The 13,902-nt window shown below is 31.7% G+C and overlaps 1 protein-coding gene across 2 annotated transcripts; it reads left to right on the top strand.

Annotated features, from left to right (window-relative positions):
* The first annotated feature begins 3,840 nt into the window (after positions 1 to 3,840).
* Positions 3,841 to 12,107, top strand: LOC7466293 (actin-related protein 2/3 complex subunit 1B). 2 transcript variants are annotated; one of them, XM_002321034.4, is made up of 15 exons: positions 3,865 to 4,368; positions 4,488 to 4,573; positions 4,659 to 4,735; positions 4,831 to 4,925; positions 6,960 to 7,029; positions 7,766 to 7,835; positions 8,567 to 8,640; positions 8,750 to 8,792; positions 9,818 to 9,899; positions 10,200 to 10,288; positions 10,400 to 10,485; positions 10,660 to 10,723; positions 11,304 to 11,410; positions 11,670 to 11,728; positions 11,855 to 12,107. In XM_002321034.4, the coding sequence occupies exons 1-15, from the start codon at positions 4,299 to 4,301 to the stop codon at positions 11,917 to 11,919; spliced, it is 1,137 nt and encodes a 378-aa protein (XP_002321070.1). In that variant the 5' UTR covers positions 3,865 to 4,298; the 3' UTR covers positions 11,920 to 12,107. The 2 variants fall into 2 exon arrangements, with proteins under 2 accessions (XP_024441451.1, XP_002321070.1); XM_024585683.2 differs by lacking the exons at positions 11,304 to 11,410; positions 11,670 to 11,728; positions 11,855 to 12,107 and adding an exon at positions 10,798 to 11,033 and having other exon boundaries at positions 3,841 to 4,368.
* Positions 12,108 to 13,902: the final 1,795 nt, after the last annotated feature.

The raw sequence follows: 13,902 nt of genomic DNA, 5'->3' as shown, positions 1-13,902 counted from the left end.
TAGTTTGGTTTAGTTTTTTTCGTATGTAAAAATTAGGTTTTAAAATATTTTTTATTTTAAAATATTTTAAAAAAATAAATTTTTGACAACAATAAATTAAAAAATATTAAAAAATAATTTAAAATAATAAAATAACGGTTGAACTACAATATTAAACCAGCCGTAAGTCATTAATCATAAAAAAAAAATACATAAAAATAAAAATAAAATGATTAGGATGTTGGAAAGAAAAATAAAACCAAGATATCACAAGATTTAAGAGTAGAAAATCTCCTAATTACACCTTTTTCATCTACGTGAGAAAAGAAAAAACTTGAATTAATTAAAATTAACAGTTAATTCTCTTAAAGTGTAATTTGGAGTGTTTGTATTTTTTCGAGTGTTTGTATTTTCCCCGTGCATTTTTAATATAATTATAATTGTTTTTTAAAATATTTTTTATTTGAAAATACATTAAAATAATATTTTTTTATTTTTAAAAAATTACTTTTAATATCAGCGCATCAAAATAATTTAAAAACACTAAAAAAATATTAATTTAAAATAAAAAAATATAAAATTTTAATTTTTTTCAAAAACACATTTGAAACACAAAAATAAACATAATGCATAAGTCAGTTTAATCATGTCAAACCAGGTTATTAAGAGATAAAACTTTTCAAATAATAATATACTATATTTATAAAATTCAAACTTAATATTTTACTTAAAAAAAACAAACAATTTCAACTTTATTATGTAGATCTCATTACATGTGAGATGTGAGATATCTTGAATATAAAATTTACAAGAAAAAAAATCAAAATCTAAAATTTTTATGCAAGTAAAGTGCTCACCAAGTGAAGCACTCGTTAAGTAGAATCAAAATTAATGAACTATCTAATCTTGTCTACATCGATAATTAAGCATTTGTATCTTCCCAATAAAGAACGATGACAAGCCATTTAATGAGAGACATCATGAACATGTACGCGTGAAATAAATATCTACGTCCGCATCAAAAAAATATAACCCGGAGAAAAAACAAATAGGAGACTGTTATATTTTTTAAAAAGTAAAAGAAATTTAATAACAAAATTAATATGATAATATAATAAAAAATGAGACAGAAAAAAAATAATTTTTTTAAATATTACCATGAGAAAAGCTGCAAAAAAAAAAAAAAAAGACAAAAAAAATATGTCAATGCTGTTAATTTTCCAAACTTGTAATCTAGTTTGTCGGACCATAGGCATTATACATGAAAAAATCGGGAAGCCCAGTCTCTAGAAAATGAAACGTTGAAAGATTATATTGAAAACAAATATATAAAAAAATTCAGAAATAAAATTAGCAACTAGAAAAATAAGAGTTTAGATTAAATAGATCAAGAATCACCATGTAAAGAATTTTTTTTTAAAAAAAATATTAACGATAAATAAAAATAAAATTAAAAAAATCAAGGAAAAATATAAATCTAGACATTTAATATTGCAATACGGGTCATTTACCTAGTTGTGTTTGGTGAATTTGTTTATTAAAAATATTTTGTGATAGGAATTGACACACATAAAATTTATTGAATTAAATAAAAAGAAAAGGTTATTATGCAATGTTACATATATTATAAATATTATAAATAAATAAAAATTTAAATAAACTTAATATATAAAAAAATTTAAAATAAATCACAGATAAATTGTAGTAGTCCCTACAAATATTAAACACGTCTAATATAATTAAAAAATTATTATTATTAAAAAAATACTAAATAAAAAAAACACATATAAGTAAAATACAAACTTAAAAGATGATTTTAAAAGGACATATAAAAAATCAAGAAAAAAAAAAGATCAGGCGCTGTTGAGTCTGGTAAGTTAGACTAAGCGCATGACACATGAATAATGGACCCTTATACGGGCTTGCAAGGCTAGACCCATGCACGCCGGTCTTTATTTATTTTTTTGTAAGTTAATGGAATGGACGAATCCAACTTAAAAAAACATAGAAGATGCGTCGTCTAAAATCCCTAGAATCTAACCCCCATAGTGGACTGAAAAAAGGGATTGCTAGATTTTTCTTTTAAAAAATCATTTTCAATCTATTTTTTGCATAGTTTTTTAACCCGTTCTGGTGGTCGACCTGATATAATGATCGGGTCACGGGTCAAATGAGTTGACCCGGGTTAGTCTAAAAAAAAAGAGGTTCTCCAAGTATCTGGTCGTTGGTTCGCTTGAGCAATCAGTAAATAACAGAGATACAAAAGAGAAGAATGGTTTTAAAAAAATAACCAACATGGAAGAATCAACCAATAAAAAACAAAATATAAATAGTTTACCTGCAAAAATGAGGTTCTCCAAATGTCTAGTTACAAATTAGCTTAAGCAATCAAATAAAAAAATGGAGCTTAGAGAGAAGAATGGTAGCACAAAAAGTGTGGGAGAGACTGAATGTTAATAATAGGGTTATGCAATTGCTTCGTTGGCTTAAGCAGACATATTAGGTTTTCTGTCTTCTACTCTTCAATGAAAGAGTGACGTTTTACTCATATATATATATTAAAAAAACACTCGGGTCTCATATGGGTTTACTCGGGTCCAGGGTCGACTGGGTTTTTCCGGGCCAAATTCTTGGCTGATTTTTTCTTAAACCCAGTCCAGTTTTAGTCTTGGGTCGACCCGTTGGGACGGATTTCAAAACTATGATTTTTTGGTCTAAAACATTTAAAAAATACTCTAAGAACCTTGGTAAACCAACATGTAACCTCCAAAAACACAAAAGACTTGCCTCAAAACCCAAAATCAACCCGAAAACAAAAAGAAAATCTTTATGAGTTTATATTTGTTTTTTAGGCACTTCTAATGTAAAAAAAAAACACATAACTTGAACTCTTCTCGTCACATGAAATTATCTGGTACAAAAATTAATTGTTTTGGTGGCTGAAATTGTTGCAGCAACAACTTTCTTTTTCTAAATCGGAATCCAACGAGCCCTTCTCTTCCCCCACCCATAAAAGATTGAAAAACAATGAAAATGAAGTTTGGTACATAAATTATTCTTTCTAAAATTAACACCTAATAAATAAAAAAAATGGGGGGTTAAAATGTATTTTTCAAACAAATTCTAAAGCATCACCCATTCTGCATGTATTTTATTACTTTAATCATTTGTCTTTTAATTTAAACCTTCCTAAAAAAACATGTAATTAGATGCTAATTTGAGTTTAATTGTATAAATAAATAATTTAAGAATTAAAATGAAAATTTTAAAAAATATATCGTTATAATCCACAGTAAAAAGTAAACTATGAGAAGAATAAAAGTAAAAAAACTACAGTATTTTTTTACCACGCTTTATATTTTTAATAATTTAATTCGTGTAATTTAAAAATATGATAATTTAATCGAATTCAGGGTGTCATGGCTGTGAAAGTTTTGCTTTGCATAAGACACCCTAGTTAAAAATCTTATCAATTGAGCTCCTAGCTATTCAAATCACCCAACTTGGATGATAAGATAAAGCAAACTCGAGCAAAAGAAAAATAATTTAAATTGAGTAAAGGAAAGAATGATGATTTTTCATCCAAATTATCATCAATCTTGTTAAAAATGAGCTTATATCATGACACGTATCAAATATGTCCGAATATGAATTCTTAACATTATCTAATCTGTAAGTGATTTTAATTTTGTTTTGTTTTTATCTTTTTAATTTCTTTTCAAAATTTGATAATATAATTTAATGATAGCTGGAGATAACATATAAATACGATATTACAGGCAAAACCATGTAAAAGAGGCAACAGAGATGATGATATCGATGAAAAAACTTTTAATGTTTGAATAATTTTATTTTTTTTGGATTATGAGAGATTTAGTAGACTGTCTTGAGGAAGAAAAACCCCTTTTCATCTTTATTTTTGTTTGAAAGTATATTTTTTAATAAATTTTAGAGAGAGAATTGAAATCTACACATATCTTACTGCAATGGACGAAGGAGAGAATTGAAGCTGAAATGAAAGTTGAGGGAGCTACCTGACACAAACCAAACACCCGGGAGAAATTTAGACACCCCATAAACATGGGGATGCTGGGGGCAAATTTAAATGATTAAATCTACCAAAAGACGAAGAAGAGTAAAGAAGAAACAAAGTGCAGGGCAAGACTGCTGGATGATTCAAAGGACAACACCACGTCTCTGATCTCCCTGCTATAAAGCTGGATCTGAAAATTGCAATTCAGATCCTTTCTCAATTGTTTGAAATTTATTCAACCCAATCTTTTTCTCTACATAATACAAAGAGAGAATCGAAAAAGTAAATGGCAGCCGTTGAAGTTCATCAGTTCGCTCAGTGCATCACTTGCCACGCTTGGAGCGCGGATCGATCTAGTAAGTAATTTATTTCTATTTTTTTTTAACTCTGTTTGATTGCTATGAAAATCCAGGAGAAATTAAATAATCATGAGAAGTTTCTCTCGTAACTTTTTTTTTTCTTGGTTCTCTTGCAGTGATTGCATTTTGTCCAAACAACAATGAAGTTCACATATATAGATTGTCCCAAGACAAGTGGGAGAAGGTCCATGTTCTTCAAAAGGTTCGTTTTTTTTTTTTTTTTTCATTTCATCGGAAACAATGAAATTATATTGTTTTAGCTTAATTTTTCTTTTCTTAACTTGCAGCATGACCAGATTGTTTGTGGGATAGATTGGAGTGCGAGATCAAACAGAATTGTTACTGCATCTCATGATCGAAATTCGTGAGTGTCTCATTTTAGCATTACTGTTTTTTCTTTTTCTTTGTAATGATTTCATTTCTGTTGCCCTGTTGACTGTGTGCCGTTTTTCTTTCAAGATATGTCTGGAACCAAGAAGGATCAGAATGGGTACCGACCCTTGTTATACTCAGGCTAAACCGCGCTGCACTTTGTGTGCAGTGGAGTCCAAAAGGTACGAAAGCACCATGTTTTTCAGTTATGGTTTTTAGATTTTACTCCTTGTTGTCTGACCTAAATGGCATATCTTTTTATTGGCACCAGTTGTTGCATGTTTAACCTCCCTATATGTTTTACTAAGCCATTGTGGCCTCTTCATGTTGATTGATTCCTCTTCTTCTTTATGTGGTTCACCTTATGTTGTTGTTTTTATTGTTACAGTAGATATACATGGTTGTTTTTCCTTCGTGCCAAATCTTAAGTCTTTGATGTTTCTGGAACCTTTCACTAATAACCAAGCATTTTGAGAAACCCATAACATTTTTCAGAAGTGATGGTGGTTGAGAGCTTACTTCTAACAACTTTAATGAGTATTGTGTAGGTTCTTCTCTCCACTGGAACAACAGGGCTGTTGTAGTCATTACTAAACTTGCTGAAGAGATAAATATAACCAGGCAGATCTCTTTGATCGGAGGTTGAATCGATCTTCATCAGAAGAATTAGGCCAAAAAATTAGGATACATTATAGGAAATAAAGCTTCCATCGGATATGCTCTTACTATAAATAGAAGGTTGTTAAAAAAATATCTTTATTTTGATATAGAGAATAAATATGCTTTGGGATGGAAGGATTCGAACCTCCGAATGGCAGGACCAAAACCCGTTGCCTTAATATGAAATGAGCTGCCAAATAAGGGGAGTTTTAAAACTGGGAGTAGTGATAGAGGCCCTGTATTTCCCATTGTTTATATTTTTACAAAAATGGAGGTTCTAAGAAAAACTGAGCAATAGAGCAATATAAAGACAATATAGATGCGAAAAAAGAAATTAAAAAGGTTATTCTTGGTCTCACAAAATCATATTCACCCATTGCCCATTCTATGACTTGGAAGAAGTGAAAACAAGAGGATACTATGATATGAACTTCTAGGGCTTGCATGGTTGATGGTTCTGGCCTTAGCATGCTAACCTGATTGAGCGGCTCTATTATATGTAGATAAATTTTCTCCATGAAGCTTAAAGTGAGGTTGGTTAATTCTTCAGCAATCAAGAGGTCCTTTTGGTCTAAATGAAATAATAGTTTATGAATTGTTTAGTTCCTTTTATCTACAGTATATTTCAATATTTGATTTGCTTAGTTTATTAGTATTTGTATACAGAAGTTTAGATAGTCATAGCAGTACTTGAAATTGAGCTGAAAGAGAATTGCTGCAGTTGTTTTCCCCCTAAAGACATTTTTCTGGACTTAACAACCAAGGCCAAAGCCCCCGTTTGTCTCTGATTTACAAGGCACCTCACAGTTACTCTCTCGTTCGCTTTTCCTGTCCTCCTGTATAAAATGCTACATCATTGTCAATCCATAGCCACAACAAGAATGCTGAATAAAGGCAACTGATGGAGGGGCATTCTAGATGAAGTAGTTTGGATAAGTGTGATGTGACATCATAAAGAAGAGAAAGCTCCTTTCCACCCATTTTGATACATGGAAATCCACTCCAGTACAGGACCCCAAAAACCCATGAACTACAAATTACCTGCAAATATATTTATTTAAATATTAGACTACTTGATATCATCTATTAACATGCACAGATGTATTTATTTGTTTTCCATGCACATATATTTTGTTTGTGTATATATATGCGAAAAAGAACTTTATTGAACTGGTTAGAATATTGGGTGGAAAACCTGTTGGGTTGAGTATTCACCAAAAATAAAAACTGTGACTTTTGCCTGTTCTCTCTCTTCTTGGTTTTGTTTGATTCAGAAAAGCTACTGATATCATGTTTACTTCATTATGTTATCTAATTATTATGGCCTTGCCATAATTTAGATTTAAAACCATTTTGGAAGGATGCATTGCTCATGACCACACGTATTTGTATGGATAATTGCTCATGTACTAGGCATACTTGCTTCTCATTTTACTGATACTAGCTCCCATATCCATAAAAAAATGTGCCTTGTTGGAATTGATGATTTTTGTGTTCTGGCTGTTTCTGTTTTCAATCTTGATTTTTTAATTATTGTTGAACCATTTTACTTCCAGAGAACAAGTTCGCTGTTGGAAGTGGGGCTAAAACTGTTTGTATATGCTACTATGAGCAAGACAACAACTGGTACTTGCCCCATAATTTGGAGCTTCTTAAGCACTTAGTTCATATTCTCCATCTATCCTTACGCTTGATATTGATTTGAATTCTGCTGAACCAGGAAGTATTTTATATTAATATGTATTTCTGTTTAGTATAGATTGGAGCTTATACTTATCAATTTGATGCAACCTTGTCCATGCTAATTGCTTTTGCTTGCAAATTTCTACATCAGCGACATTTTGGCATGACTGTGGTCTCAACACCTTACTATTTTTAGGCCTAAGATGTGAAGCAGCCAAAGAGAAAGAAGTTTCTGATTTACCTTATTTAGATTTTTAATTCATGCATATTCTAGTTTTTTTTTTTTGCTAAACTTAAAATTATTTAGGAGTTTGTTTTACTCAGGAATTCTATTAGTTATGGCTAGCAAAATGGCCTATGCATGGACCACGCTAGTGGCCTGAGTGTATCGGTCATATTAGAGGCCTTCATACTAAGATAAAATCTTGCGCATAAAAAAAGAAGAAAATAAAAGGCCAGAATTTCCTTACTATGTTCAAATTTATCATGGGATCATGCCTTATCATATTGATGTTTATTGACCTCAATCAGGGAAAGTGTATGTGTAGCCTGACTTCAATGACCCTGTTTAGATCATTGATCAAACTCCATACTTCCTCTCCTATGCAATTGCTTTAATGTTGAATACTGCATGCAATTTTTTCTGTTCTTATGCTGATCTATGTTTCCCTTTTAACAGGTGGGTCAGTAAACTTATCAGGAAAAGACATGATTCCTCGGTGACAAGTGTTGCCTGGCATCCTAATAATGTATGTGTTTCTATCCCATGTTTTTTTTTCATAATTTTAGAGAAGTTGTGTGCATTTAATGGATTATTCAATTTCATTGAGAGGATGAGTCAAACCCTTCTTAATTGGAGTATACTATAACATGTACACTAATTTAATTAAATCGATAGTGAGATTTTCTCATACAGTATGTTTGAGAAACTTGGAGGGGAGGTTTGGAAGAGGAATTCAGTAAAGGGAAGCAAAACGATTTTCCTCCATTTGTTTGGATTATTAAGGAGGGGAAGTTAGGCTAATGATTTTTTTTCAAGTTATTTTTTGTCTTCCACCCCCCTTTCCTCTACTATCATCATACCTGTAATTGTGGGTGTGTGGGACAGTAATCTAAATATACAATAGTAAGGAAAAGAAAGAATTAAAAATAGCTATATGAAATTTTTTAGGTGACTTGTCACTTTTCATGGTTACTTGTCCAGGTATGTGGCATGTGTCACTTTTATTGTAGGACAAAAAACATTAACTGACTCAAATTTTAGTACAGGATGAAATCCTTAAAAAATAAAGGGTAAAGGGACAAATTGTGCTATTAAACTATGATACTGATCTTTGTCATCCTAACAATGTGTCTGTTAGTTGCTGAATAATTGTTGTTATTATTTCTGATACATTAGTTGCCTAATAGATACTTTTATAATATATGTCCATAAAGTAATGCATTGTGTTTAATATGTTTTTTTTTTAATATTTAACAGATTCTTCTTGCGACAACATCTACAGATGGAAAATGTCGAGTGTTTTCCACTTTTATTAAAGGTGTTGATACAAGGTATGCTTAACTTAAATAGCACCTTAGCGAACACTCGTTTCCAGAAACTAGTCCCCTTTATGGATCTAAGCCCTTCTTTGTCTGTGTTTCCTATATGCCAATGATCCAGGGATTCCAAAGCAGGCTCTGTCTCAGATTCAAAATTTGGAGAGGTTTGATTTCTTATCATTTTACTTCGCCATGGAATTTTGGTTTTCAATACAATCTTTTGGGAAATTTGCGAGCAATAGTTTTGAACTATCATATCTTTTTCTTTGAACTTTGGATAAAAGTGTTTCTTTTGGGTTTTACACTTCCACTGCCAAAACAAGACAACCCTTAATTTTAAAAGCAGGTTTTTCTAATATCATCACATGAGGGCTAAATGATTTTGATTTATGATGGAGGTGGTATAGTTAATTTGGTTGAGGATTAAAGCTGATCTTGAAGTGGTCTAAAATTCTAAGGAATCGTTAATAAGGAGACATGGTGGTGTAGGAGAAGGTAGGAATACAATGACAAAGGTAGAAATGAAAATGAGTATCATAAAATTCACCAGGCAACCCTTTGAATTCACAAAAACTAGTGTAACATTATCATGTGAATCTATGCTTTAGATACATATGCATAGCTCACAAGGACAAGTAAAGAGTTCATACAAACAAAACTGATCCAAGCACAAGATGTTTTCATCACAATGATTTGAATTTGACTTTCTTCCTTTGCTTATGAAATTTTTTTCTAAATCATCATCCCAATTTCCAAAGACACCATGATAGCTGCAGTAAATGGGCTGTTGCTCGCTTCACAATTTTTTCTTGTCACAGAATTGTAATAGACTTGCAGTGACAAATCTGCTGGCAGCAACGTTGCTTATATATGCCTTAAAGGAGTCCTAACTAACATAGGAAATAAACAGATTCTCCTATTTAATATTAATGAGCTAGTTTTCTAAATAGCGTAAAAAAATTAAATTTGGAATCTAATCACAATATTTGTAAGATAGAAAATAAATTCATGAAGCATATTCTTCTCGCACTGCATCACATGGAGTTGATATTATGGGAACAATTTTTGTAAAGGCTAGGAATATATTATGGGGCTCGTAGTTTATGATGGTTTGGGAACTAGAGGCTTGTTTCTCATCCCAAAGTCCATTTTAAGAGCTTTAATCCCTTTTCATTTTCTGTTGAATCAGCAAATTGTTCAGCTTGATCTCTCGTTTTCCTGGGCATTTGGTGTGAAGTGGTCGCCTAGTGGCAATACCTTGGCTTACGTAGGTCAGAAATTCACTTTTCTGTCATCTTCAAAGATTAAATTTTTGCATGACATACATTCCATGAAGTTTGGGTTATTCGTTTACACTCTATTCATTGGATGGATTTATCTCTTATTTGGCACAAGCTCTTGATCAAATTTGATTAACAAATTAACAATGCATTTGTATTTGGCTCTGAAACCCACCATTGCCTGAAATCAAGACATTGCTTTAACTCAATTAATAAATTTCAGGGAGTTCATTTGTTGGAAACTATTGAAGTTGGTTATTCCTTATGTATCTGCCATCTGTACTGTTACAGGACATAATTCCATGATTTATTTTGTTGATGATGTTGGTCCATCTCCATTGGCCCAGAATGTTGCATTTCGCGATTTACCTCTCCGTGATGTGGGTCAGCATCCACTCTTGTTATATATATGTGATTCAAGTTATTTTCTTCATAATACTTGTGATTTTAGTCACCTGAAAATTGTGGATCAATGCGCTGCTTATTTTCAGGTCTTATTTGTTTCTGAGAAAATGGTCATAGGAGTGGGATTCGACTGCAACCCTATGGTTTTTGCAGCAGATGAAAGAGGAATATGGTATGTATTTAACAAGAAAAAGAAGTGCAAGCCAATCGTGTTGTCCTGGCGGGCTTAGATTCGTAGCCAATTTTCATTACTCATTAGAGATGTCAGGCAGCCTCAAGTAAATTTTTTTTTATTGATGTATTTATCTCCCACTGAAACTAATGATGAGATTTCTTTGGTTAACAGGAGCTTTATCAGGTTCCTTGGTGAAAGAAAATCAACACTTTCAGGTTCAAGATACAGTTCACAGGTACAGACATGGCTACAATTTTTGCCAATTATGTTCCTGTCGCATGATATCTCAGTTTTATTGGTTTACACCAGATTTTTCCATTTTATAACTGGATGGAGCTGTGATAGATTACCATATGGTTTCAAGACATGTACAGGACTTCAATATGCCACTTCTGAAGTTATTATATACTTTAGTTTGAGTTGCTCGTAAACACATTAGCTACTGCTTTTTTGCAAACTAGCAAGATGCGAAAATGGATTGCTCAGAGATGTGACACAAGGCAGTCAGCCTGATGAAGTGAAAATTCAATATCCCAATTTTTTTAGGATCTCGACTTTTTTATTTCTGTCGTGGCCATTTCAGCCAAATTTCAAACTTCTTGGTCCTCCTTACAACTGGTTTTTATATGTTATATGCCTTAAGCTTATTCGTACAGTTACTTGGTAGAAGCAGATGTTACATTAGATCACTAAAGTGGAAGTACATTTATAGAATATCAGGTGCTGTTTTCCTATTTTTGTAATTGTCTTCGGGCTTTTCACATGGTCAATAGAACTTTCTAACAGCAGACTGGCTTTTCCACTCTCTTTGGCAGTTTTCTGAAGCATTTGGAAAATTTTATGGCCAATCGAAGTATGGAGCGAGCAATGATGGCATTGAACCTTCAAGGTCACGTGGAGGCATTCACGAGAATTGCATAAGGTATGCAATTACCTCTCAACTATACTACTAAGGTTCTTACAATTATTTGTTAGTTTAATTGTTCCTCCATATTTTTTAAATTTCCTGTTGGGGTCTCCCACGTCCACTTCAACTGTTGCTTCTCCACTCCATCTGCATTTGCATGATAAATGACTGCTATGTGGAGTGCAAAAGCAAACATTGAGGTGGGCTTCTGTTGACCTCTGATCATCTCTGAATTTTGTGGAGCAGCACTTAACTGTGTGTTCTGGAACTGTAGTTGTATTATGTCTCTTACAGAATCAGGGAGTTCTAGAAAAACACGCTTCAGCACTTCAGGTACGCGATACGGGCAATTTGTTGTTCGGATCTCATTTAATTAGATCATATATACATAAAAAGTCTTGTTGTTTTGTCCTATTTCTTAGGCTTGTCTTCCATCTGTGCATTTTTCTTACTATGCAGGATTGGATGGTAAAGTAGTTGTTTGGGATTTGGAGAACCAGGAAGATCTATCTGGATATCTGTAAGCAGTTTCTGATATGGAACGGGACGATGCTCAATCTGGTACAAAGTAGTTGGGTGGGTAGTTCTCTCATAGAAAGTCTTGAACAATGGTTTTTGTCTAGAACACTTGCATATGTATTTGTAAGAAAACTTTTGCCAGTTGTATTTCATCACCGGTTGAAATAATAATCTCTTTATTAAAAAAAATAAATCCCACTCCCAGCTAGATGAAGAAAAAAAAGATGTGAGACTTGAGATCATTAGTAGGATTTTCCATTCATAGTACAGAATTGGCAAATCCTACTAATTATTTTCTTCACATTTACTGATTTTAGAAAGTATTGTTTTCAATTTAATGATTGTCAATCATTTATGTAGGTTTTTCGATGTTGTGAGATATCTTTCAATCATAATTGTTTGTCTTCTTCTTCATGCTGATAAACATAAACCTTTTACTTGTATTATTATTTCAAGTTACTATTACTACCTTTTTTTTTTATTATTATAAAATAAAAAGGTAAAAAGTCATCAAAACCTTAGAATGGCTAATTTTTTTTGACCCCAAGGTAATATTTTTAATTTTATTAGTATATTAAAAAAATAAAAAAGACCAAAACATTCATGCCCCATGGTGTTAGTTTTTTTATGAGTATTTTGATTATTTTATTGTTTATTAAAATATATAATAGATGAAAATATGTTCAAATAAATTTACAATAACTAATGAGCTGCGAAAAAAGATAAAAATACTCTTGGTTCAAATGCGAATAATTGTTTGTGCCAAGATTATAGACATTATTTTACTATTACAATAAATAGTAATATAGACTAGCATGCATATATATATATATATATATATATATATATATATATATATATATTCAAAATCTACTTTAAAAATAGCCGAAGGATTAAAAATTTACTAATATTTGAATTCAATTTATAAAATTGTTATTTGAAAGTTGTTGGCAAGTAATTGATAACTCAAAAGGAAAAAAAAAGATATCTATAAATAGAGATTTTATTTAAATAATCTATAACTATATATATAAACACAAGAATTATGTTAGAAACATTTAATTAGGCTAAAATTAATATATTTGTTGTTTTTTCTATGTATTTGATGAGTAATATGTTCTTTGTAATAATTAATTAATTAAAAACGTAAGAATTCTCCACTCTTGTGTGTCTTCTGGCACATGTTGTGCTTAGCTTGTGTGATTTAATATGATATTTTTTTTCATGATATATAGCATCTCGTAACATATTTTCATTAGATGAAATATCAAGAAAAAAACAATAGTGGGAATCATAAAGCTAGGAGATGATCATTTCCCACTCACCATAAATTAATAATTAAGAGATAATTTTAACAAACTTTTATTGCAATGGGGATTCCCTTGATACATAATATTCTTTTATAAAAAATTCTACAAATGGGTTATCTGAACCAAACGAATCAGCCATGGATTAAGCTGCTTAATTAATAATAATTTGTGTAATTCTAGGGCTAAAAGCAAGCCTTAATTATAACTAGTATTATCCCAGATAGCTAGTATAATCGTATATGTTGACTTGCTGCTGAGTTTGAGCATAATAACCATTATAGGAAGAAGAACACGGCTCCTCACTACTCAAAAGCCACGACTCGAGATCATGATAGGCTAGTGAGTCCTCTTGCTGGTCCATTGGCAATGACATGTGATCACCAAATGCTGAAACATCAGCCATATATGCCTGCTGATTGTAACCATGAACTTGGTGATGATCAGTCTGGAATACTTTGCATAAATCAAACGAGTTATGAACATATCCTTCAACCGATATTGTCTCCAAGCTACTTTCACGGTGATCGTATTCTTGATCTTCAATGCCGATGAACGGGGCTTTTTGGATGGCTTGTGGTGAACTACCTTCAGGCGGGGAAGAGATGCAGCTGCTGCTGCCTTTTCCATTACCAGTTAGTTCTTGAACGAGTGTCTTGAATTTCGACGTATCGGTGATAT

This window comes from Populus trichocarpa, chromosome 14 (genome assembly GCF_000002775.5).
Source record: "Populus trichocarpa isolate Nisqually-1 chromosome 14, P.trichocarpa_v4.1, whole genome shotgun sequence".
Taxonomy (NCBI): domain Eukaryota; kingdom Viridiplantae; phylum Streptophyta; class Magnoliopsida; order Malpighiales; family Salicaceae; genus Populus; species Populus trichocarpa.
Note: the sequence above shows the minus strand (reverse complement) of the source record. Positions and strands in the feature narration are given on the sequence as shown.

Coding starts and splice junctions, on each gene's coding strand:
- LOC7466293 (XM_002321034.4), top strand. CDS start 4,299: ATGGCAGCCGTTGAAGTTCATCAGTTCGCTCAGTGCATCACTTGCCAC. Junction 9,900..10,199: donor CAATACCTTGGCTTACGTAG/GTCAGAAATTCA, acceptor GTACTGTTACAG/GACATAATTCCATGATTTAT. Junction 10,289..10,399: donor GCGATTTACCTCTCCGTGAT/GTGGGTCAGCAT, acceptor GCTTATTTTCAG/GTCTTATTTGTTTCTGAGAA.